This window comes from Zootoca vivipara, chromosome 6 (genome assembly GCF_963506605.1).
Source record: "Zootoca vivipara chromosome 6, rZooViv1.1, whole genome shotgun sequence".
Lineage (NCBI taxonomy): Eukaryota > Metazoa > Chordata > Lepidosauria > Squamata > Lacertidae > Zootoca > Zootoca vivipara.
Window position 1 is genome coordinate 25344311 of NC_083281.1, and position 25581 is coordinate 25369891.

A 25581-nucleotide genomic window follows, 5' to 3' on the forward strand; every position below is an offset into this window, starting at 1 on the left:
ACTAGCAAGTTGCACAATTTTTCTGCAGAGATCACAAGTGGTTTTCACACCTCAGACATGAACGTGTATTTCTTACACAGCTGCTGGCGCTGAGGGAGGAAATGCAGAACCAATATAGCAAACCGCAGACTTCAGTACATTTAATTTACTAATCTCAAAATCTGAAAAAAGAAGGAAATGAGTAAAGTACAATTAAAACCCCCATTAATATGAAGAATGTGAATGCCCATCACCAGGGAACATTGAATGCCCTGCTCAAGACATGTTGGTATTTATAGAGATTGAAACACAAGCCTTAGTTTATTACAAAACACGTTTATGTCCAAAGGTGTGAAATTAGTTATTGTGGTCTGAGGTCATAAAAAAGGCTTAGAGAATTGCTCTTCCGGCTCATCTTCTCTGAATCAGCCTGCAAGAAGGACTCAGTACCTCTCTGGGAGAGTACCGGTAAGTATCACATCTGGTGACTATAACCTGTCTTGGCTAAGAAAACTATTTTGTTTTGTTTTGTATTTTAAAATAAATCCACTGTGTGGCATCCAGCTAAGTTTTACTCTGAGTAGGCTCATTGAACTTAATTAACTTCAGTAGGTCTATTCCGATCATGTCTATTCATTTAAATGAGACTATTCTGAGTATGACTATTTTTGAACTAAAATTAAAAAATTCCTTCAGTAGCACCTTAAAGACCAACTAAGTTTATATTTTGGTATATTTTATACCAAAATATAAACTTAGTTGGTCTTTAAGGTGCTACTGAAGGAATTTTTTTATTTTGCTTTGACTCAGACCAACACGGCTACCTACCTGTAACTATTTTTGAACTGTAATCCTAAGATTGCAAAGGGGGAAAGGTCCCAAAGGAGTTCATGTATCATATTCTGCACCCTTCTGGGCTCAAGGCGGCATGGTAGAAGTGAAGACAGTGCTCATCCATTTCCTGTTATTATTATTATTATTATTATTATTATTATTATTATTATTATTATTTTGCAATTTGGAAACTTGGGGAGGGAAAGGGGAAGGAGACATGATTTTGGGTACATGACTAAATTGAAGGACTGTTGCTCAGTGTTCAAGCATCTGCTTTGCAGGTAGAAGGTTCTATCCTCAGCACCTCATAGTAGGATTGGGACTGTCTCCTTGTCTGAGACACTGGCAGTCAGTGTAGACCAGGCATCCCCAAACTTCGGCCCTCCAGATGTTTTGGACTACAACTCCCATCATCCCTGACCACTGGTCCTGTTAGCTACACTCTGAGCATTCGTTTTCTTTCTTTTTTGTAATGTAAGTATTTAGCTCTCCTAGAAAGGAAGTTATGAGACAAAATGTGCTGCTAACTTCTAAGCGATCTCTGTGAGTCAAGAGTAAGCACAGTTTGACCACCTTGAATATTTTTCCTGGTAAAATATTTTAAACACACGCCGATGCATGCACATCTCTCTCTCTCTCTACCCCAATCCTCACAAGAAATGTTGTGTTTTTATGCAATCTCTTATCACTTAGGGAAGTGGAACAGGCATGACAGATTCTGGATAATTTGCTAAAAGGAAATGAGAAGTGGGTTTTACAGAAAATCTATTTGGAGAAGTGAAGGTGTTTAATTTGCACCCACAGTGAAATACCCCGTATTCTCTAAGCATTTTTTTTCCAGATTGGTCCTGACAGTTCGGATGACAACCACTTCTAGAAAAGAAGATCAAAGGTATCAAGTGAGTGGAGCTCTCAGGCTAGGTGCAACGGAGAAGGAATGGTTGGATAGCAATAGCCTCCAGTTCAGCCTGAGGTGGGGAAAGATGGGAATCAGAATGCCAAAATTCTGGGCCATGGATGTTCTACTACTTGGATGAGCTCTGGATGATTGGAGATTTAGCAGTCGGGTTTTAGAGGCTACATCAGGCAATGCAAGCACCAGGTATTGCTGAACCACAACTCCCATCACCCCTGGTCATTGACCATGGTGGCTGGGGCTGATGGGAGTTGGAGTTCCACAACATCTGGGGTGCTGAATCTGCAGCTCTGATGTGGTGGACAAAAGACTGCATTACTGTAATTTGTTGTTGGGCAAAGATATTATGTGCAGTGGGGTGGGGGAAGGAAGCATGGAAAGTTGAGAGCCAGCTAAAATCGAGTGAGGTCTTTGGATATAAAATTGGAGAAATCACATGGGAAAAAATAGAGAGGAGAGAATTGGAAATTCTTTTTTTTTAATTTTAAAAACAATCTTTATTTCAATCATTAAAATACAATGCAAAAAAGACAATAAAGAAAAAATAAATCCATACATATATAATAAAGTATACACCACTATACACCTACTATTAAAAAAGAAAAAAGAATAAAAATTAACTTCCAAATCATAACACATCGCTTAGCTTTCCCCTTTTCTTCACTTGAGATTGCTTACTTCTAAATAATATATACCTCTGCTACTAACTTTGTTTATATTTCTTTTCTTTTCTCTATTTTCCCCCCAAGACTGCCTAATTTAAACAGACCATCAATTCCGTCTTTATATCTCTCTTTTTTTAAATATTCTTCAACCACCCCCCATTCCAATTTAGATTTTTGTTTTGAAATATTTCTAATCGCTGCTGTCATTCTCTCCATATTCATGAATTCTATTAATTTTAGCTGCCATTCCTGGATTGTAGGTACCTCTTCTTTTCTCCATTTCTGGGCTATCAAAAATCTTGCTGCTGCACACGCATATAGGAAAATATTCTTTCTATCATTTGGCATATTATCTGGCAATATACTTAATAAAAAATATTCTGGTTTCTTCCCAAAGGTAATTTCCAGCAATTTTTTTAATTCTTCATATATCTTCCCCCAAAATTTGTATATCTTCTTACATCCCCACCAGCAATGAAAATAATTCCCTCCTTTGACATCACATTTCCAACAGTTATCTGTTTCTTTCTTGTATATTTTTGCTAATTTTTCAGGAGTCAGGTGCCACCTATAAACAAGTTTTAGCATATTCTCTTTTATACCCATGCTGGCCGTAAATCTCATTGATATTTTCCACAAATTTTCCCATTGTATTTTATAGATTGGTCTCCCCAAATCTTGGGCCCATTTTGTCATCACCTCTTTTATTTCTTCATCTTTTAATTCCCATTCGAGGAGAAACTTATAAATTTTTGATAATGTTTTCACATTATTTTCTAATAATAATTCTTGTAATTTTGATTCCCCTTTTCCAAATCCTATTTGATTATGCTCTTTGAAAATACTTTGTATCTGGTAATACTGCAACCAACTGTTGCAGTATTGTTTGACTTCTTCGTATGCTCTTAACTTCCATTGTTCATCTTCTCTAATTAATAAATCCTGATATGTCAACCATTTATTGTTTTTACCTTTCCCTCCCAATGTTGTCATCTCAAAGGGGGATGCCCACCAAAGGTACCTAGGGTTCTAATAATGGTTTGAATTCTTGCCTAATTTTAAATATTGATTTTTTCATCACATGATCAGAAAATTGTGTATATTTCCCTTTTTCTTCCTGAAGTAAATATGTGTGCCACCCCGCTATATTTCTAAATCCTTCCAATTCTAGGAGTTCCTCATCATCCAAGACTATCCAATCCTTAAGCCAGCACATACATGAATTGGAAATTCATCTACCGCTGTTCTATCTATGCATCTTTAGATAGGCTACCATGTACTGGAGACAAACACAGGGAAGAGTTGCAGCCTTTGTGTCCTGCTTATGGGTACATATTGAGAAGAAATTTTATCCTCCAGCAAAACTAGTAAAAATGTATAAAAATATATCACCCATATGCTGGAGATGTAAAAAAGAAATGGGGTCTTACTTGCACATGTGGTGGAGTTGTGTAGTAACTCGAGAATTCTGGAATAACATCTATGATGAGCTTAAAAAAAATATTTAAATTCAATTTCAAAAAGAGACCAGAAGCCTTCCTCCTAGGCGTATTGCCAATAGAAATAAGGGGAAAAAAACATAAGACCATTGTTCATGTATGCGACACCAGCAGCCAGAAATTTAGTGGCAAGAAATTGGAAGAACGAAACAATACCTACAATAGCAGAGTGGCAAGCCCTAATGATTGAATACCTCCAGCTGGCAAAGATGACAGGCAGAGTAAGAAGTCATCCGAAACAGAGAGTCTATAAAGAATGGAGAATATTTAAAGAAAAAACATTGTATGAACAAGAATCTCTTGGCAGAATTAGAGTGATTCTTGTAAAATAAAAAGTGTAAATTATATTCTGTGTGGATGTATGAGATAAACTAGCGTAATACGAGACAGTGCAGTACAAAGGAAAGAATAGATATAGTAAATGAAAATATTTGGAAGTCTTTTTAGTTTAATTCTAGAAACCTTTTCTGTTCTTTTTGTGAGTTTGTATTTATATGAATTCTGTGTTAATATGTTATTGTATTCATGTAGAAGAAATGTATTGTGCCTTGTATCTCTTTGTCCCTTTCCTTTCTTCTCTTTCCTTTTTCTGTTTCTGTACTAAACATTATGTACTTATGTTTTTAATCTAAACCAATAAAGATTATTGAGAAGAAATTTTATTCATTTCCCATTTAAAGAAAAAACAAACAAAAGTAATTTGCACTTTCCAAAAAGTACGTGAACTAAAATTCAGCCATCCTTTGAAATTTCCTCTGCTCTGAATTTTGTGGTGCAGTTCTGGAGCCAAGCAATGTGAATAAAAATCCACAGAGCAGAGCCTCCCCCCATCATCCTGACCAGCACTTCGCCCAGCAATAGCACAAGCAGTGAGTCAGGAGGAGGGAATGAGGAATGGAGCGGAATGGAGGGAGGGCTCAGTGAGGCGTCCGAGCCCTGGCAACGCTATGGGGAACAGAGCGGGCAGGAAGAGCTCAGAGACACATCAGAGCCTTGGCATCTGGTCGAGAGACAGCGGATGAGGGGCTCAGCGAGATGTTGGAGCCCAGGCGCCACCCCAGCCAGCAAGAGGGGAGACCTCTCCTTCCAGCACCCGAATTGAGGCCTGCGCCCACACGTAGGGCTAAGAGGCGGCGTTTCGGGGTGCCCAGGCTTTTATGCTGGCTCCAAAGCAGAAGGAAGCCATTGCCGGGTTCTGAAAGTGACTAGGTGGTCATGTTTTCTGCTATCTCTGCACTGCAAATAGTATGCACAATAAAACTCTTAAAGACTGGAGCGTCTTTACTCGAGAGTAGCCGCAACAACCCCCTGACAGTATGTTAGGTGAAATTTGTATAAAATGAAGATGATTTTTCATAAAGGCTTTCTTTCTTTGTTGAGTTGCAGACTAATGTGGTAATGTGGAGAACTGAATTTAGGATTGCAAAAATGAGGAAAAATGAAACTGACATACTAACTCACCCTCACTTGTGGGTAGCCACCGACATTCTTAAACTTAAGGCATGCAATAACCAAGGCAAGTGTATCTTTCAGTTTCTGTTTGTATCATTTTCTCATTTTTCCAGTGTTAATGGTTTACATTTCTGCATCAGTTTGCAATTGTTGTTGCAAATACTTTTTTTAAAAAAAACATTCTTCATGAGAATTGATCAGTATTTTAGTGTGAATTTCTCCTGATGAATTTATCTCTGTATACAGTTTTGCCTAATGTACATTTTAAGCATTTTTTCCTTGATAAGAACTATAATGTCCAGATAAAAGGAAGTAATAGTAACACTCTATTCTGCATTGGTCATACCACATCTGGAGTATTGTGTCCAGCTCTGTGCGTCACAATTTAAGAAGGAAATTAACAAGCTGGAACATGTGCAGAGGAGGGTGACCAAGATGATCAAGGGTCTAGAAACCAAGTCTTATGGAAAATGACTAAGGAAGCTGGGTATGTTTAGCATGGAAAAGAGGAGACAGAGAGGAAAGATGATAGCCATCTTCAAGTATCTAAAGGGCCATCATATGGAAGCTGGAGCAAGCTTGTTTTCTCCTGCTTTGGAGGGTAGGAACCAAACCAATGGCTTCAAGCTACAAGAAAGGAGATTCCAACTAAACATCAGGAGAACTTTATGATAGCAAGTGCTGTTTGATAGTGGAACAGTCTCCCTCGGGAGCTTGTGAACTCTCCTTCACTGGAGGCTTTTAAGCAGAGGTTGGATGGTCATTTGTCTTGGATGCTTTAGTTGATATCCCTGCATTTCAGGGGTTGGACTAGATGACCCTTGGGGCCCATTCCAACTTTAAAACAATATGATTCTATGATAAGGCAGGGAGGAGGTCTTTTAGAACTCATAGCCAAGGTGATCTCATTCTCCTAGCCCTATTCCTCCAAATGTAACATTGCTTGGCATCATGAACATTTCTGTTTTCAGCTCCTCCTGGGAGACCTTGTGGTTCTCGATTCAATTTTTAAAAGCTATGCAACAACTGGAGAAAATGAGTTGGAACACAAGGGGACTAATGTCTTTATATTTCTCTTTTGTGGGTTGCCTGTTTCCACTCCAAAAAATTACCCACCTGACTAGTAAATTTAATTTCCAGCTGTCTACATGTTATGTCCAACATTGTAATCCTAGGGCATAATGCTTTTAATTTCCATATCAACAAAAAACTGTTAAGGATGTTTCTTCTTGTTGCCTTGTTCCCCTCCTCTGCTATTAACTCAGTCTACTGTTTTCTATCTTCCTCCAGGGCTTCATGGAAACAACCATCTTGGAAAATGCATCATCAACAGTACGAACAAATGCCAGCCATTCCTATGTAGCCATAAGGCCCATGAACTTAACCATTGCCTGCTTTATCTCATTGTCTTTCCTGGTGGGGGCAGCTGTGAATGGGCTCTTTCTCTGGGTGCTGGGTGTGAAGATGAAGAGATCAGTGAACACTCTCTGGTTCCTCCACCTGATTCTCACCCACTTAATCTCCTCTTGGAACATGCCATTCTATGTTGCCTACATTCTTCTTGGTTTCCACTGGGCCTTTGGCACAGTTACCTGCAAGCTCGTGAACTCGCTGGGTTCTCTGGGGATGTTCAACACTGTCTTTCTTCTCACCATTATCAACCTGGACCGTTACCTCCTCACCTGCCACCCCATCTGGTCCCAGCATAACCGCACAATCTGTCGAGCACAGAGACTGGTCACAGGAGTTTGGCTTTTGTCCTTAGCCCTGAGTGCCCCTTACTTAGCTTTCCGGGAAACACGAGAGGTAGAGAACGGCAGGCTTGTGTGTGACAATAACTATGCTTTCTCAAATGACTGGGATGATGAAAAGACAAAAGCCCTAAGGTATCGCGTTCAATTTGCTTTCTTTGTGACTCGGTTTCTCCTGGCCTTCCTGGTTCCCTTCATGATCATTATGGGCTGCTCTTATTGCATAGCCCAAGAAATGAAGAAGAAAAAGTTGGTGAGGAGAACTAAGAAACCTTTCAGAATCCTGGTGGCTTCCGTGGCATCATTCTTCATCTCCTGGCTTCCTTATCACCTCTACCATGCTTCAGTGCTCCTTGAGGGATCTGGAATGATGGGAAATGTACTGAAGCCAATCTTCATCACTGGAGCCTGTTTCAATTTTTGTTTCACACCCATCCTCTACATCTTTGTTGGGGAGAAATTCCAGCAGGTCTTTAAGACATCAGTTCTTGCTCTAGCTCAGAAAGCTTTTCTTGATGAACCCATCACATCTGCCTATAATATAAATTTGACAGAAGGGGTGGGGAGGGAAACAATTGACAGGAGCAGCTTGGTGCTGACAGTGACTTAAGACAGTAATCTGCCCAGATTCCTGAGGAAGTAACCTTGGGGCTATACAGACTCTTCCCTGTCTTCTCCCTCTTCTCCCTGTGACCGCTCATCATTGTCTCACCAACAATCCCCGGACTCTGAGCCTTCTTCTGAGCCCCAGCTGATTCCTGCCACCATTCCTTTGCAGCCAACCAGTCCAGGACATCTGGCTATACTCAAACATATTTCATATCAGCATCAATTTCACCTGGACCCCTGTTTGAACATTTGGATGACTTATATTAAGGTATTACTTCCATGCACTGATTGTGGCTTACTATCATTATTAGCATTATTTTTGTATTATTTTTCTTTCTATTTTCATTTAATTTTATCCTTCCCCTTTCTCCACCCCCCTCCTGCTCCTTCTTTTTGTTAAATTTCCAAATAAAAAAATTAAGTTAAAAATTATGGAATGCCCTCCCCCCAATAAAATGCATCTGTTTCTCTCGTTATTAATTATCAGTAGGAATTTTAAAACTTTCCTGTTCAGCCATGCATTTCATGTCTGAAACATACTGTGCCTTCCTGCCATCTTTGAAATTTTTAATTGATAGATTAAAGGGCTGTTAATGTTTTCAATGCTTTAAATATTTTTAAAACATTTTAAAAATCATATTATTTTATTACTTTGGTGTTTGCCACCCTGGGCTCTTTTGAAAGAAGAGCAGGATAGAAATTACATACAGAAATAAACACATACATGATAGTGTTATTTTTGTGCTCCTGGGATTTGTTGGGTACTGTTAATTTGTCTGCTTGTCCACCAGGTTTCTCGTAGGCACAGCAGCCCAGGTCATATGGGTGGTGGTGGTGGTGGTGGGGTTGCAGTGATTTTTAGGAAGTCACTAGTTTACACCGGGCATCCTATTGGGAAGACCCAGTTCTCTGAGTGCATGTTCTGGAAGTTGGGCAATAGGGGCAGTACAGGATTCCTTCTGGTGTACCGACCTCCCCGCTACACCAAGGATTCCTTGCCCGAGCTGGCACTAAAATTTGTGGGTGCCTGTTGTAGTATGTTTGTTTGTGGGTCATAAATCCTTTGACCCATGGAGTCTGCTGCCCGGCACTGTAATTAGCTCGATTTACGATCTGGTCCGACATTTATGGCCACCCTGCATGCTTCCTCAGCGGATCAGCCACGCTTCTCTCTTGTCGGACGTTGCAGAGTTCAAAACGCAGCAAGGAATGACAGCTGTCTGTGTCTTAGTGATGTCTCAAATGAACAGCTCGACACCAGTGCTTCTATTCTAACAGAAGTCTTTATTACTTTAGTACAAATGAACAGAAAATCCTACAAAAGCAAGCTGCATGGCTGCAGTGCTTTTCTCTGTCTCTATCTCACCAAAACAAAAACCAACTAACACAGAACAAAGAAGAAATGCCCGGATAGTCTGGGCAGGCACCCAGTGAATAAGAACGCCTCCTGGAGTGTTAACTCTATACTGTCCTGAATCCCAACAGTGCCCATCTCCTTCATTGGGAATATTGTGGGTGCTGGGGAACACAGGGCTCCTATGCTGCTTCTTCTTCTTCTTCTTCTTCTTCTTCTTCTTCTTCTTCTTCTTCTTCTTCTTCTTCTTCTTCTTCTTCTTCTTCTTCTTCTTCTTCACCCCACCCATCTGGCTGGGTTTTCCCCGCCACTCTGGGCGGCTTCCAACAAATACCAAAATACATTAAAATATCACAGATTAAAAACTTCCCTAAACAGGGCTGCCTTTAGGTGTTTTCTAAATGTCAGGTGGTAGTTTATCTCCTTGACCTCCAATGGGAGGGCGTTCCACAGGGCGGGCACCACTACCGATGAAGGGCGATATACAATTTTAAATAATAATATTAATAATAATAAATACTACCAACTAACTCCCCATTGTCCCTGCACAAGGTTCCATACCTTTAACACATGCATGTCAGCCAGGAATCTAACAGATGCATCTTTTCCAGCATGGAGATGCAGTATTTGTGAAAGATACACTTGATCAATATTTCTTTGTCATTCATATGCTAAAGGAATAGATCTGCTATTAGGAGGAAAGGTGGCAGTCACCCTAAAGCTCAGCAGGGAAGTTTTTAATGTTTGATGTCTTACTGTGTTTTAATTTGTTGGAAGCCACCCAGAGTGGCTGGGGCAACACGGTGAGATGGGCAGCATGTGAATAATAAATTTGTTGTTGTTGTTGTTGTTGTTGTTGTTGTTGTTGTTAAAGCTAGGTGTACTTACCATATAAACAGGACAATGAGCCCCTCTGTCTTTTTGGCTTCTTCTCACAGATTGGTATTTCACAGGACACGGCTAGAATATATTAATACAGTATAAGTAGGAAAGATATAAGCACAACTTACAGGAAATGACATCTGTAAAACATGCCACAATCAAGATAAGAGCTCGTGTGGCTTCAGTGACATTTGCACAGATGGGAAATATTACAGAACTTGCCTGGCTTTATATTTCATGCAACATTCTGTGCTCTATGGAGTCTATTACACCAGCTGTTTTTTTTTACACTGGTCATATATGATCATATAAATATATCTGATGTGATCCTGCTGCTGCCAACCTTTGGTGATGACAGGGTAATGATGGGGAAATTTCAGGTTCTCACTTTCCCAATCTTACAATCAGTTATCCACTTTTCAACATCAGATTGTGGGTCGTTGTTGCTACTCAGAATGCACTTTACTCTGAATGCCTCCTAATGTTTGTGTGCAATTTTGCCTGTTATTCACATTTTTGCCAAGCGATGCTCCCTAATATAATACATTTTGTATGTTATTTTCACTACTATATTCAATCTTATGCACATTCTACCCTGTTATTTGTAGTTTTTGGACACACAGCTTGGTCAGAGGATTGCATTGTAAAATTCTGAGATGTGTGAATTTTGCAGGATAGTTGTGCTTCAGTTCACATATTGCAGGCATGTCCAACAGGTAGATTGTGATAGATCACAGGGTGTTCCTGGTAGATCCTGGTTGATCTCTGGTCCCCCAGCGATCTCCTTAGAAAAAAGCAAAACAAAAACAAAAACTTTGGTTTTCTAAAAAAGCTCCACAACTTTGGCTTCCTAAAAAAGCTCCACAACTTTGGCTTCCCAAAAAAGCTCAAAACTTTGGGTAGATACAACAATGGGTAGATCACTATCAGTTTTTTAATACTGTGAATAGATCGCAGTCTATTGAGAGTTGGACATCCCTGACATATTGTTTTGGAAAGTGAGAATTAGGTAAGCTTGCCTTTAAATGCAGACTGGATTGTATTTCTCTCCCATCCCCACTCCACTCTCTTCCTGCATTCATATCATTCGAAACTAAAGAATTCAATATTTTAAATTCTGAATGGTATGTGTTTGTTTGTGTGTAACATTTGATGGCTCCTAATAGTGTGGGGTCTACTCTGACATCTTCTAAGTTATGGAAGGAATTATTGGATTCTTAATGAAAATTAAAGCTATAACTGTTGGTGATAAATGCTTAATGGATTTAGGTAAGGTAGAAGTTCAGAAACTTAGAGAGATATAGAACAGGGAATGATAAAGTATTATACAACCAGTTCTACTTACAGTGAGAGGGACCCAGGTGGCGCTGTGGTTAAACCACTGAGCCTAGGGCTTGCTGATCAGAAGGTCGGCGGTTCGAATCCCTGTGACGGGGTGAGCTCCCGTTGCTTGGTCCCAGCTCCTGCCAACCTAGCAGTTCGAAAGCACGTCAAAAATGCAAGTAGATAAATAGGAACCGCTACAGCGGGAAGGTAAACGGCGTTTCCATGTGCTGCTCTGGTTCGCCAGAAGCAGCTTTGTCATGCTGGCCACATGACCTGGAAGCTGTACGCCGGCTCCCTTGGCCAATAATGCGAGATGAGCGCGCAACCCCAGAGTCGGTCACGACTGGACCTAATGGTCAGGGGTCCCTTTACCTTTACCTCTACTTACAGTAGCTGACTGCAGCTTCTGGAAACTCGTGACCAGAGGTTTATGAACAGGACTCACAAGCACTTATCTGAGAGCAAGAACTGTTGAATTTAGTAGTACTTCCAAGCATAGGAGTCAACTCCTAGGGGCTGTGGGGACTTCAGTCCCCCAATAAAATATTTGAGGGAGCGGCCGGCCCTCCCCATGCTGTACTTTGGAGAAAACACTATTGTGCTCAGTGAGACTTACAACTGATGAGACAGGCATTCTAGGGTTTCACTATGAGAAGAGAATAGTGAAGGTGAAAGTGACAAAAAAGGTCAGAACTTAAACTTAGGGGAAAGAGAAGTGAGGAGGAAGGCGGTTGATCCAGAAGAGAAAATTGACAAGAAATACCGTACTGGTGAAATGAGAAGTGAGTAATGAAATGCTTAGAAACAGTGGGCTACAACAGTGGGGGGAGGAAGGGGGTGCAGGCTGCCCTGGGTGTCACCACTGAGGGGGCTGGCAAAATGCTGGGTGGCACTCACCACATGGCCTGCAGCACGCCCGAGCCATGCGTCTCTCCTGGGAGAGACACTGTGGCTCGGGCATGCGCAGGCTCTGTGCTGCCCAAATGGTCTGCCCGATGCCTCCTCCCCAGCTGCAGGGTGGCTGAGTGGGAGGAAGTGTGCTCCTCCTCTATGGGTGGCTTGCCCCTCCCTCACCCCACCCCTATGGGCAGCTCGTCCCACCCCAGGCACCCCAAGCAATAACTAAGCCTTTAAACTAAAGTCAGGTTATTATTTCCTGAGTAGGCACAGATCAGGAGTAAAAATGAAACATAGCAGACTTTAATTTAGCAAAGCCAATGATTCATTCTGGATTGTGTGCTAGATAAGCACAATCAACGGAGGCCAAGTTGACTGTGACAGAAAAGGAAGGAACCGTCAAAAGGCAAAGGCCATCTTCAAGTGGTAGAAAAGTAAATAATAATAATAATAATAATAATAATAATAATAATAATAATAATAATAATAATATATTATTTATACCCCGCCCATCTGGCCGGGTTCCCCCAGCCACTCTGGGCGGCTTCCAACAAAACATTAAAATACAGAAATCCATCAAACATTAAAAGCTTCCCTAAACAGGGCTGCCTTAAGATGCCTTCTAAAGGTCTGGTAATTGTTGTTTTCTTTGACCTCTGGTGCAAATTCCCCACCCTGAATGGCTAGGTTTTGTATTCTCCGAGACTCATAAAAAGCAAAGATCCATTGGGAGAGTGCACAATCCACACATGGGCAGTGCCAACCAAAATGTTGCAAAATGTGTGGGTATAGATTGAACACTTTATGCTGTAAGCTTAACCATGTCTGTTTGGAAGCAGGGGTGCCAACTTGAATAAAATATTGGGGGAGCCCAGATAAGCCTCACGCCGCATAATCAATCACATGACACAGTGCACACCCACCATTCGAATGGCAAGGCCCATCAACTGGGGAGGGGCTCAAATACTTTGGGGGTGGGGCTCCTAGGAGTTGGCTCGTATGCCCGTGGAGCACTGTGCGTCCTATTAGAGGAGGTGTGTGTCTGTGTGGTCCTGGTAGGGAATTCATTCACATATTTTATCCCTGCTATTTATAGGGATATATCCCAAAAGGCTATTTATATCCCAAAGGCTCAGAGGCAGACAGAGGCTTCAGCAGAGAGCCAGGTATCTTTGCAGGTACTCACCACTCTCAAAAGTGGTTCTGTTGGGTAACTATAAAACCTTTCTATATTCTGAAAAAGTACCTTCTTTCGTCGCTTTTGTGGGCATCGTTGATGGTGAGGGGACAGTCCACTTGTTCCAAGTCCCCTGACAGATGGAAGTGATCATGAACAAAGGGTTCATCATCTTATAGAGGTTTTCTTTCAATGATGTACAAGTTGTAAATTTCATTCTTACGTTCCATAATTTCTGCCATTCTACGTAATCGATGTTGTATCCTAAGTCTATAGCCCATTTGATCATGACAGATTTGGTTTGTTCGTCTTTAGTCTTCCACTCTAGTAAAAATTCGTAAATTTTAGATAGCTTTTTTGTGTTATCATCCATTGCTATTTTCTCCAAAACTGTCTTAGATTGCTCAAACCCCTTTGATCTTTTGTCTTTCACAAATGTGCTATAGATTTGTTGGTATTCCCACCATCCTTGTACCATATTTTTTAGTTCTTCGTATGGTCTCATCTTAAATGTATTATTTTCCATTGTTATTATGTCCCTATACGTCAGCCAATTTCCCTTCATATTAAGCTTCTTCACCGATAGGGCCTCTTGGGTTGATAACCACCCTGGAGTCTTCGTTTCAAACCATTCCCTGTATCTTAACCACACTTCCAGCAATGGTTTCTTTATGGTGTGATGTAAGAAGTCCCTATGAACTTGTGCTTTGTTGTACCACAGGTACGCATGCCAACCAAATTGATTTTGGAAGCCTTCCAGATCTAATAATTCTACCTTTTCCAATTTTATCCAATCCGTTAGCCATAATATACAGGCAGATTCATATATAAACCAAGGTCAGGAAGGGAGAAGCCGCCCCTTTCTTTTTTATCAGTTAGTATTTTGAATTTTATCCTGGGCTTCTTACCCTGCCATATAAACCTTGAGATACCCCTTTGCCACTCTTTAAATTGTGTTGTACCTGTGATGATTGGAATTGTTTGAAACAGAAAAAGTAACTTCGGCAATATTGACATCTTTATGTCAATTCTGCCACACCATGATAAATTCAGTTTATTCCATGTTTCTAGGCTAAGTTTCACTTCCTTCCATGTTGGTATATAATTATCTTTATAGAGATTTGGATTTTTTGGTGATAACCAGATACCTAGATATTTTACCTTCTTTACCACAGTTATTTCTGTTTCTAATTGTAACTGGTCTGCTTGCGCTATACTCAGATTTTTCACCATCATTTTTGTCTTGTTTTTATTCAGTTTTAGCCCCGCTAATGTTCCATACTCCTCAATTATTCTCAAGGCCTCCTTTAGTGAAGTTAGCGGATATTGTAGCGTTAGAACTATATCGTCCGCGAAGGCCTTTAGTTTGTATTCTCTTATTCCATATCTTATTCCTGTTATGTTTTTGGTTTTTCTTATTTTCTGTAGAAGAACTTCTAATGTGAGTATAAATAAAAGGGGCGAGAGCGGGCAGCCCTGTCTCGTACCTTTCGAGATTCGGAAGGGTTCTGTCAAATCGTTGTTTATAATGATTTTAGCCTGCTGTTCTCTGTATATTGCATCTACACAATTCATAATGATCTTCCCCATCCCCATTAGCTCCAAATTCGTTTTCATAAAACACCATGAGACATTGTCAAAGGCCTTCTCGGCGTCGATAAAAATTAGGGCTGCTTGTTTATTAATTTTAACGTCTAGATAGTCAATTATGTTTAAGATGTTTCTCATATTTTCTCTAAGCTGTCGTCCGGGTATAAAACCTTGTTGGTCTAAATGAATTTGTAGTGCCAATATTCCCTTGGGTCTTTGTGCCAATATGCTCGCAAATATTTTATAGTCTGTATTTAACAGTGATATTGGCCTATAATTTTTGACGTTGGTTGGGTCCGTCTCTTCTTTATGGATCAGTGTAATGTAGGCATCTCCCCATGTTTTGGGTAGTTGACCCTCTTTCATTATATTATTCATCACTTCTTTCATGGGAGATAAAATCTGTTGATGTAGTTTTTTATAATATTTTATTGTGAAGCCATCTGGCCCTGGGGCCTTCCCATCCTTACCTTTTTTTTTTATAGCATCTAAGATTTCCTCTTCTTTCATTGGTCTTTCTAGTTGAGCTGCCAGGTCTTGTGGGATCATATTCAATTTATGGACTTCTAAATATGATAGGATCTTTCCCTTGTCTGGTCTCGGTGCTTTATATAAATCCTTGTAAAATTTGAAAAATGTCTTTTTTATCTCCTTCTGATTGTCTATTGTTATGTTATTCTGGGTAATTTTGTTTATAATATTTTCAGACCTTCTTTTTTTCAATTGTCAAGCGAGCCACTTCCCGGTCTTATTGCCAAATTCAAAACTCTTCTGTTTTAAGATGTTTATCTTCCATTCTATCTCTTGACTAATTAGTCCATCAAATTGTGTTTGCATCATTTTATATGCTTGTTTTAATTTTTGATCTTCCGGTTTTTTTGCTAATTGTTTCTCTATCTCCTTAATTTTTGTCAGGATGGTTTCTTTATTTCTTTCTTTTTCTCTCTTATGAATACAATTTTGCTGTATTAAGAGTCCACGCATGACCGCCTTACTGGCGTCCCATACTGTCTTAATGTCGGTGCCCTTATTCGAATTCATCTCAAAATACATTTTTAGTTGTTCTTTTATTTTTCCTAAGATCTTACCATCATCCAATAGATGGTCATTCATTCTCCATCTGAATGCTTTGGTTTCTTTCACTTTCCATTCTATTAATGTTGCTCTATGGTCTGATATAGTTTTAGGCATTATTTCCAATTTAATTACCTTAGTTGTTAACTCTTTTGATACCCATATGTGGTCTATCCTGCTCCAGCTCTGGAATTGTTGTGAGAAATATGTGAAATCTTTTTCTGTTGGGTTTTTCCACCTCCACATATCCACCAACTCATTACCTTTTGTTAGTAGGTCAAATGAGGCTGGTAATTTCCCCTGTCTAGTTTTAATTTTCTTTTTGGTCAATTTGTCCATCTCAATGGATGTTACTCCGTTAAAGTCTCCTACTAATATAATCTTATGATCTATATATTCCATCAGAGTTTCTCCTAGTTTCTTATAAAATTCCACTTTTGCATCATTGGGAGTGTATACCACGAACACCTTCCTTGTTCCCTTATAATGGCAATAGCACTTACCTGAGAAGTGCCATAAGTGAGTTCCAGCAAGTTCCAGCTGTTTGCAGAGAAGGCACAACTGTAATTGACAAAAAATAGACTGTAATCATTCAGAACCACCCCCATCCCAATTGCTAGCATGATATATATGCTGCAATAGGTTGGTTTACCTGTTAGGCATGATGCTGAGAGAACTGAGAACTGCATAATCTGTAACTGTGAATTATAATACAGTGGTACCTTGACTTATGAACGACTCGTCAACCGAATTTTTTGATTTACGAGTGGGGCAAATGGCCGCATGCTTACGAATTTCTCGACATCTGAACAGAAACTGCGGCAGTTTTAGATAGGGTTTTTTCGACTTACGAATTTTTCCATTTCCAATGCATTCCTATGGGAAATCACGTTTCCAATGGCGCTTTTCGACTTACGAATCTTTCAACCTACAAAGGTGCCTTTGGAACGGATTAAATTCATAAGTCGAGGCACCACTGTACATCAGAGCAATACTAGCTATGAAAAATATACATGGACAGTATGGAAACCTATTATTCTCTTGGCTAATCTCACAAACAGAGGAAAGAACACAACACACTATGGGACAGAGGAAAGAACACAACACACTATGGGATAGAGCTATCGTAGATGAGCAGGCCAAACAGCAACTGAAGGTAAAGGAGAAACAAATTCAGATGCTATGTCCTGAATGTATATCCCACCTTTCTTAAAACATGGGAACCAAGGTAGTGACTATAGAGTTCCCAGTTGTCTCCCATCCATACACTGTCCAGACCCAGACCTTCTTAACTGCACCAAATGGAGGCAACATGTGCCCTCAGACCAATTCAGACAAACCAAATGATACAATCGGAACACTTCCTTAGGCAGCCTTCCCCAACTGTGCTAGCTAGGGGTGATGGAAACCGTGGTCCAAAACATTTGGAGGACACCAGGTTGGGGAAGCTGAGTTACTAATGACTAGGTCCCACTGAGCGCAATGCTAAGATTAATAATCTTACCCCTTTGATGTGTCAGGAGTATCTTTCCAAATCTTCCAGTAGTCCCCCTCTACCAGTGTGTCTGCCACATTCCACTGTGCTAGCAGCGATGCAGGAAACTGATTGATTATGCAAGAAAATGAGAATAAGCAGAAACATTTATCAAGACTGTAAACAGTCAGCCACAAATTGCATCAGGAATGAAGGTGCAATGTTCTGATGAAGTGGGCTCCAGTCAATCTTATGCAATAATACAACAGGTAGGTAGTCGTGTTGGTCTGCTGTAGTCGAAACAAATTTTTTAAAAAATCATTCCAGTAGCATCTTAGAGACCAACTAAGCTTGTCATTGGTATGAGCTTTTGTGTGCATGCACACTTATTCAGATACACTGAAGCAGACATAATCAATCACATGACATGACATACACATACTATTTGAATGGCAATGCCCATTAACTGGGGGGGGGGAAGCCCCTCAAATATTTTATGAGGGGGGCAAAGACCCTTCGGCCCCTAGGAGTTGGCTCCTATGCTTTCTACATTGCCTACATCTTTCTTGATTTCACTGGGTCTTTGGCACTGTTGTGTGCAAGCTCATCAACTCCTTGGGTTCTCTGTGAATGTTCACCACTGCCTTTCTTCTCACCATCACCAGCCCGGAACACTACTTTCTCACCTACCACCCCATCTGGTTCCAGCATAACCAAACAATATCTCGAGCAAAGAGACTGGTCATAGAAGTGCAGCTTGTGTCCCCGAGCCCTGAGTGACCCTTACTTAGGTTTCCTGGAGACACAAGAGGTGGAAAAGGGGAGGATTGTGTGTGTCAATAATTACGCTTTCTTGGGGACTAGGATGATATGTAGACAAAGGCCTAAGGTATCATGTTCATTTGACTCTCATTTGGCTTCTCCTGGCTTTCCTGGTTCCCTTCATAATCATCATGAGCTGCTCTTATCAGGTAGGTCAGAGAACGAAGAAAGAAAAGTTGGTGAGGGCTGGGAAACCTTTCAGAATCCTCGTCACTTCTGCGGCATCATTCTTGATCTCCTGGCTTCCATACCACCTCTTTATAGCCATAAATTGGCAGAGAAGCTAGGAAGGTGTTGGAAAAGCTGCTTCATGGGACTCTGAGTGCATTTGCTGCCTGATACTTCATTCTTTGCTTTCCTCCATTATCCTCTGTTTGTATTTTTCCAAATATAGTCAGTGTCACAAAGGCATGATAATGAGAGTTCAAAGTGGGGCGAGATATTATCTGGACCTAAAACCATCCCATTTTTTCCTTCAAAAATTTGAAATAGAAACCACCCCACATCCTTTTTAAAAAAAATTGAAGTGAAACCGCCCACTGAAGCAGTGAATGCAAATGATATTTCAGCTACAGGGACTTGAGGCTGCAATTCTTCAGAAAGCCAAAGGCAAGCAGACAAAGCCAAAAACTAAAATAACAATGAAACAAAAAATGGTAGTAAACCTTGTTGCAGACAGTGAAATTTACTTCTGAGTCAACATGCTGAGAGTGTTACTCTAAAACAGGCAACATTGGCAATGGAACTTGCTAAGAATATATGATTCAAGGGCACTCTGTTCCCAAAAACTGAGGAGAAGTCTTTCAGTTCTCATAAAGATGCTATGCCCTCAGAAGGCTTCTACTAAATGCTGAAACGCACAGTGGAAAGTGCTGAGGACAACTATTTTAGACGAGCAGAACAAGTGAGTGGACATGCTCTGAAGACTGGGTGGCAAGGTCGGTGGGGAAGAGAAGGAAAGTTTAAAATCTTTAAAATTGATTGTCTTTGTAGTTATGGAAGATGAAGTCTTCAGATGGAAAAGGGTGGGTGTTGGAACTCAAGAGATTGGCAACACAAGGCTCTCCAGATGTTGGTCACCTATAGTTCCCATCATCTCTGTTCATTGGTCTTGCTGGCTGAGACTGATGGATGGAAGCTAGAGTTGAGCAACATCTGGAAGTCCACAGGACCTTCATGCGGTCTTGGGTCAGAGTTCTAAACTGAATGATATTCAGCAATCTTGTTTCCAGCTGTTAATGGGAAATGGGTTTGAGCAGGGAGGCTACGAATTAGGTCTGAACTCCAAACCTGATATCTGTCCTAGTGAAACCATATGAATGTATGTGGTTATTGATGTTGTTTCTTTGAAGTTTGAGTGCTAAGTTGCTTAGTTTTGATATTTGCTTACTCAGAGTGCACAAGCCTGACTGGATAGATGCATTTTCCCATTTCCAGTGTTCTGATCTCTCCCCCAACTTCCCCGTGTTCCCTCTAACTTTCACCTGCCTCCATCTCAAATCTCTTCCTTCTTCTTCCAGGGCACTATGGAGAAAAATAACACAACTATCACCTTGCAGAATTCCGGCAACACACAAATGGATGTAAGCCACCCTCCAGCAGACACAAATCTGGTTGTTGCCATCCTTATCTTCATATCTTTCTTGGTGGGGATAACTGTGAATGGGTTCTTCCTCTGGGTGCTGGGGATGAAGATGAAGAGAACTGTGAATACTTTGTGGTTCCTCCACCTGATCCTCACCTACTTAGTCTCCAGCTCACTCATGCCTTTCTTTGCTGTCTTTGTCCTCCTCAATTTCGACTGGATCTTTGGCCGAATCATGTGCAAGATCTTGCTCTTCTCCTTCTCTCTGGGGATGTTCACTACGGTCTTTCTACTCACCACCGTCAGCCTGGACCGCTACCTCTTCACCTGCTATCCTATCTGGTCCCAGCGTAACCGCACAATACCTTTGGCACGGAAGGTAATTGCAGGAGTCTGGCTTGCTTCCCTAGCTCTGAGCACCCCAAACTTGGCTTTTCTGGAGACTCAAGAAGAGGAGGGGAAGATGAAGTGCAGCTATTATTTTATTTTCTCCCCAAATCAAGATCATTTCTACATTCATTTGGCTTTCTTCTTGGTTCGTTTTCTGCTGGCCTTCCTGCTTCCATTCATCATCATCATGGCATGCTACTGTCGGATTGGTTTTGAAATGAAGAAAAAAAGTTTACTGAGGACAGGGAAGATTTCCAAAGTCCTGGTGGCTGCAGTAGCATCATTCTTCATTGGCTGGTTCCCCTACCATCTCTACCATGCTTCACAGCTGTTTAAGGAAGTACCCAAAACAACAACACAGGTTCTATGGGATACTACAGCCACCGGAGTTTGTTTCAATTTCTGTTTCACCCCGATTCTGTACCTGTTTGTTGGGGAGAAATTCCAGGAGGTCTTCAAGACATCAATTTTTGCAGCGTTTAGTAAAGCTTTTGTGGACGATCCCACCAGTCTAGAGGACAATGTCCACTGCGAGAGGGTTGACCAGAACCATTCAGAGAGCTCAATGGGAAAAACATCTGTTTTGCACACAGAGTCCCATGTTCAAACCTCAGCATCACCAGGTAAATCTGTGAGAGACGGGTGTTAGAAATCTTGGCGGTCCACTGCCACTCCATGCACTGGACTTAGAATCATAGAATCATAGAGTTGGAAGAGACCACAAGGGCCATCCAGTCCAACCCCCTGCCAAGCAGGAAACACCATCAAAGCATTCCTGACAGATGGCTGTCAAGCCTCTGCTTAAAGACCTCCAAAGAAGGAGACTCCACCACACTCCTTGGCAGCAAATTCCACTGCCGAACAGCTCTTACTGTCAGGAAGTTCTTCCTAATGTTTAGGTGGAATTTTCTTTCTTGTAGTTTGAATCCGTTGCTCCGTGTCCGCTTCTCTGGAGCAGCAGAAAACAACCTTTCTCCCTCCTTTATATGACATCCTTTTATATATTTGAACATGGTTATCATATCACCCCTTAACCTTCTCTTCTCCAGGCTAAACATACCCAGCTCCCTAAGCCGTTCCTCATAAGGCATCGTTTCCAGGCCTTTGACCATTTTGGTTGCCCTCTTCTGGACACGTTGGTTGCCCTCTTCTGGACTTCATGGACTAACTTGCCATAGGGCAGCTTCCTATAGAGAATGACTGTAGCTTGCTGGTATTTCACAAATGTTGCATGCAAAAGTTCCAAAGCTACAGTCCCTAGCATCTCCAGCTACCACTGTGAGATACTTCTGCCTGGATCCTTCAAGAGCCATTGCCCAGCATTGTAGACTCTGACTAATGGTCCAGCTCAATGTAAGGCAACTTCTTATATATGGGGAAAGTACCCAAAACCTGAAAGTGATTTAGAGGATCAATCTACCATATCCCTGAAGCATCTACTTTGGACCACATGTAGAGAGGAAGGTGGGGGGTTGTGTCAAAAGACATTTGCTGTGTCCCCTCCCCTAGTGGGCTCATGAGGCAGAGACCATGCTCCCCACTTCACCAGGTGGCTTTTTGTTGTCATTTAGTCATGTCTGACTCTTCGTGACCCCATGGATCAGAGCACACCAGGCACTCCTGTCTTCCACTGCCTCCTGCAGTTTGGTCAAAAGGTGGCTTTTACGGATGACCAAATCTTTGCATCTTGATTTATTACAGAGGTCTTTTATCTTTTAAAGATAACAGTCCAGAAAGCTTTTTTGGGTGAAAGGGATAACTTCTTTTTAAAACAGGGGTGGAGAAGCTTTCTGGCCTCTTTTGGGGCCTGCTCCTTATCTGACCCCATACCTGCAAGCTAACTTTGATAGGTGGAAGAGACAACCCACCTGCTAATCATTTTATTTTATTTATTAAATTTCTGTACCGCCCTTCATCCAAGGATCACAGGGCGGCTTACAGTATAAAAACACAAAGATGCCAACAGCAACAAACAAAACAATACTCAAACCAATGGCTTCAAGTTACAAGAAAGGAGATTCCGACTTAACATTAGGAAGAACTTTCTGAAAAGTAAGAGCTGTTCGGCAGTGGAACAGTCTCCCTCGGGAGGTTGTGGAGTCTCCTTCCTTGGAGGTTTCTAAGCAGATGTTGGGTGGCCATCTGTCATAGATGCTTTAGCAAAGATTCCTCCATTGCAGGGGGGTTGGACTAGATGACCCTCAGGTACCTTCCAACTCTACGGTTCCATGATTCTAGATGACATTATGATGTCAGATGATTTGATAGGGTAGGTCACCTTGCTGCCCTGCCAAAATTCCCTGTCCCATGGAGTTTCCCATTCAGACTTCCTTTTGTGCCATGTTTCTAGGCACAATTTAAAGCTATGTGTCCAAGCACTTTTTTCTTTTGCCCCAGTGCTTTCTCCATGAAATCTCACTCTTGACTGCTGAATTGGAGCAAACTGAAATTGGAGTAAAACCCAAATTTCTGCCCCCCCCCAAAAAAATCACCATTGCACCATTAAAGAGTGGGTTTTTCTGGTGAAAGTGTTGGTCATGGAAAGCAGATTTTTAGTTGATTCCTTTCCAAAAGATGACCCCATGCTTTTACTGCAGCAACGACAGCTTTCTCCAATAGGGAACAAATCCTTTATTGCCAAATCTGGCATAGCATGCATAATGTAATGAAGAGGTAGGGAACCTCAGGTGTATATAGGGTGGATTACCATGATACAATTCTAGTCTATCACCATGAAGCCCCTATTGGAAGATTTGTAACACTGCATCAAAATCCCAGCTTTGCATTAGGTCAAACTGCAGCCCTCATTGGAAGTTTTGGTGTGCCTCATCACAACCCTGAATTTGCATGAAGTCAGGCTGTGGGTGGGGGGAGCAAAAGAGATGGCAGGTTGCACAGCAGCAGTGGACATGGCCTGGGAGTGAGCAGGGCGGAACACTGAGGAGGAAAATGTGGTGGTTTAGAAGAACAGGAGGGGTCTGAATAGACTGGGAAGGGAGGAAGACTGGGGGCTTCATTTAAAACAAGTTCTAATGAAGCGAAATAGTGGAGCTGGGCACAACACAAAAGCCAGCACTAGAATGCTGACACTGCAAAGCTTTCTCCACTTTTCTTGCTTAGCTTCTTTGATATAATCACTCGTTTCCTCTTGAGAAAAGAAAATAGCAATGCAAAATGGTGAATTTGTAACATAGGAAGCTGACTTGTATGAAGTCAGAACACTGGGCCATTGTCTGCACTGACTCACTGTGGCTCTCCCTCTCCCTCTCTCTCTCCCTCCCTCTCTCTGCCCTACCTGAAAATACCAGGGATTGAACCAAGGACTTTGCCATCCAGCACTCTATGTGTCCACACTTCTGCTTGTTTCATGCCTAGAAAGCATGGGTGAAAGACTTGTGTCTTAGCCTGTGGCAATTGAAATAAACTGCCTAAGTGGTACCGGCGTAGCACATCCACAAATGAATTGCCATTTGCCCCAATTCAGGGATATGTGGAAATATGTAGAAATACCAACTTAAAGAATACAGAATCTTTCAGGAGCCAAACTGGAAATTCTGTACACCAAACGAACACCAAAGAGCATTGGGCATTAAGGGACCTTATCCCATTTTAATTATTCTTGGACTCTGCCCCAAAAGAAAGAATTAGGGGTTCTTCAGTCTCAGGTAGCATGTAATCCTACATCTGCCTTAGACCATCAGCTGTACAATAAAGTGTGGCAAATAGCACTTATGGGAAAACGGACAAATAAAATAAAATTGGCAAGAAGTTTGAAGCATAAATACTTTTTGCAAGATTGGTACAGCTTTATTGTCTACATGTCTAAAAATGAAAACAGGATTGCCGTCACATAATAAAACTTTTTGGTTAGCATTAGCTGTACACCGCCTTCTATACATATGGTTGTCTGCGACAGGAAGCTACTATGTTATTTGGATGTTATTTTTGGTGAATTGCCTGAACTCCATTGTCCAGGATAGGGTGGGATATTTTATTTTATGTGTGAATGGTGTTGGTAATATGTTGCAATAAATTAATGAAATCTATCAAAATAAAGATAAAAAACAATACGGTGCCCACTATATTCATTGCACCACAAATGTGCAAGCAGAATACCGTAAACACTTTTCTTAGAAGAAGAAGAAATCATCCATCTTATTTCTGTGTATGAAAGAGCAGTGCTAATAATCCATGCTCTTCCTCTTTCATTTGAAATAAACATATTGATGCTCTTTCATTGCCTGGACCAATGGCACCTGGGAGTACACAGTGATGTGTGTGGTGCTGTCCCTCTCCACTGAGCAAAGGAACGGCAGGAGATCCAGTCACCATCATTCTTTTTGCTTCCTTCTGCCCTCTTGGGTCAATGGAGCCTTCCTCCGGTTCGAATACCAAAAGGCCAAGAAAAAGAACACAAAACAAAACAGGACCCTAAAAGCAGATGGTGACATAAGAGAGCCATTAGCCAAAAGAGGGGAGGAGGAAACACCCTAGGATCAAGATCAACAAAGGCTAAAGGGGATTTGGGTGGGCTCGTTGCTATCATCATTTCACACAGGTGACCCCCCACATTTCAGCCAAATCTGGCTCCCAGGGCAGATACAAAAACCGGAAGAAGGAAGATTACTTACTTCATCAGGATGAGGCCTAGCACCAAGGGAACAATCAACTCAGAAGAAGCTGAAAAGAAGCAAAAATAGAAGTCAATGTGAACAAAGCAGAACCGGCCCGCAATAAAGCAAGAGACAGAAAACAGGAGGCAAGATTATTTCACACAGGGATGACTAATCTGTTCCCCTCCAGATGCTGCTGGACTATAGCTCCCATCTTTCCTGACCATTGAGCCATGCTGGTAGGGGACTGTTGGAGACCAACAATAATGGGAGAGTCATGGATGAGACTCTCCAGTGTTGCAGGGTGATATTTTCCACGAGAAATCAGAAACTTGACAGCTGCCAAGGCCATGGAGCCTTCCATCACCACCACCCCAACTCAATGCTGCTGAAGAGCAATGCCAGCCACCAGTGGCCACCTTCTTTTTTCTAAGTAGAAGTAAGGCTCTAGAGCTCCTGGGGCTCTGCTGGCAGTGATGCCCATTGGGACTGGCTGGGAGGGGAGGGGAGGGAGGGAGGGAGACCACCCTGGAACGAGGGAGAGCCAGTGTGGTGCAGTGGTTAAGAGCGGTAGACTCGTAATCTGGGGAACCGGATTCGCGTCTCTGCTCCTCCACATGCAGCTGCTGGGTGACCTTGGGCTAGTCACACTTCTTTGAAGGCTCTCAGTCCCACCCACCTCACAGGGTGTC

At 41.6% G+C, this 25581-nt stretch overlaps 2 protein-coding genes and 1 long non-coding RNA gene across 3 annotated transcripts; all 3 read left to right on the top strand.

Moving 5' to 3' along the window:
- The first annotated feature begins 343 nt into the window (after positions 1-343).
- LOC118086501 (uncharacterized) lies at positions 344-5473 on the top strand. Its single transcript, XR_004692751.2, has 3 exons — positions 344-447; positions 1655-1712; positions 5280-5473. It is a non-coding gene; the product is annotated as an uncharacterized LOC118086501 (long non-coding RNA).
- A 342-nt stretch (positions 5474-5815) lies between these two features.
- LOC132591117 (probable G-protein coupled receptor 33) lies at positions 5816-8056 on the top strand. Its single transcript, XM_060275268.1, has 2 exons — positions 5816-5832; positions 6611-8056. Exons 1-2 carry the CDS (start codon positions 5816-5818, stop codon positions 7704-7706), a joined length of 1113 nt encoding a protein of 370 aa, XP_060131251.1. The 3' UTR covers positions 7707-8056.
- Positions 8057-19827: 11771 nt separating this feature from the next.
- On the top strand, positions 19828-20925 carry LOC118086245 (probable G-protein coupled receptor 33). The gene has a single exon (XM_035117641.1). The coding sequence runs from the start codon at positions 19828-19830 to the stop codon at positions 20923-20925; it is 1098 nt and encodes a 365-aa protein (XP_034973532.1).
- The last annotated feature ends 4656 nt before the right edge of the window (positions 20926-25581 follow it).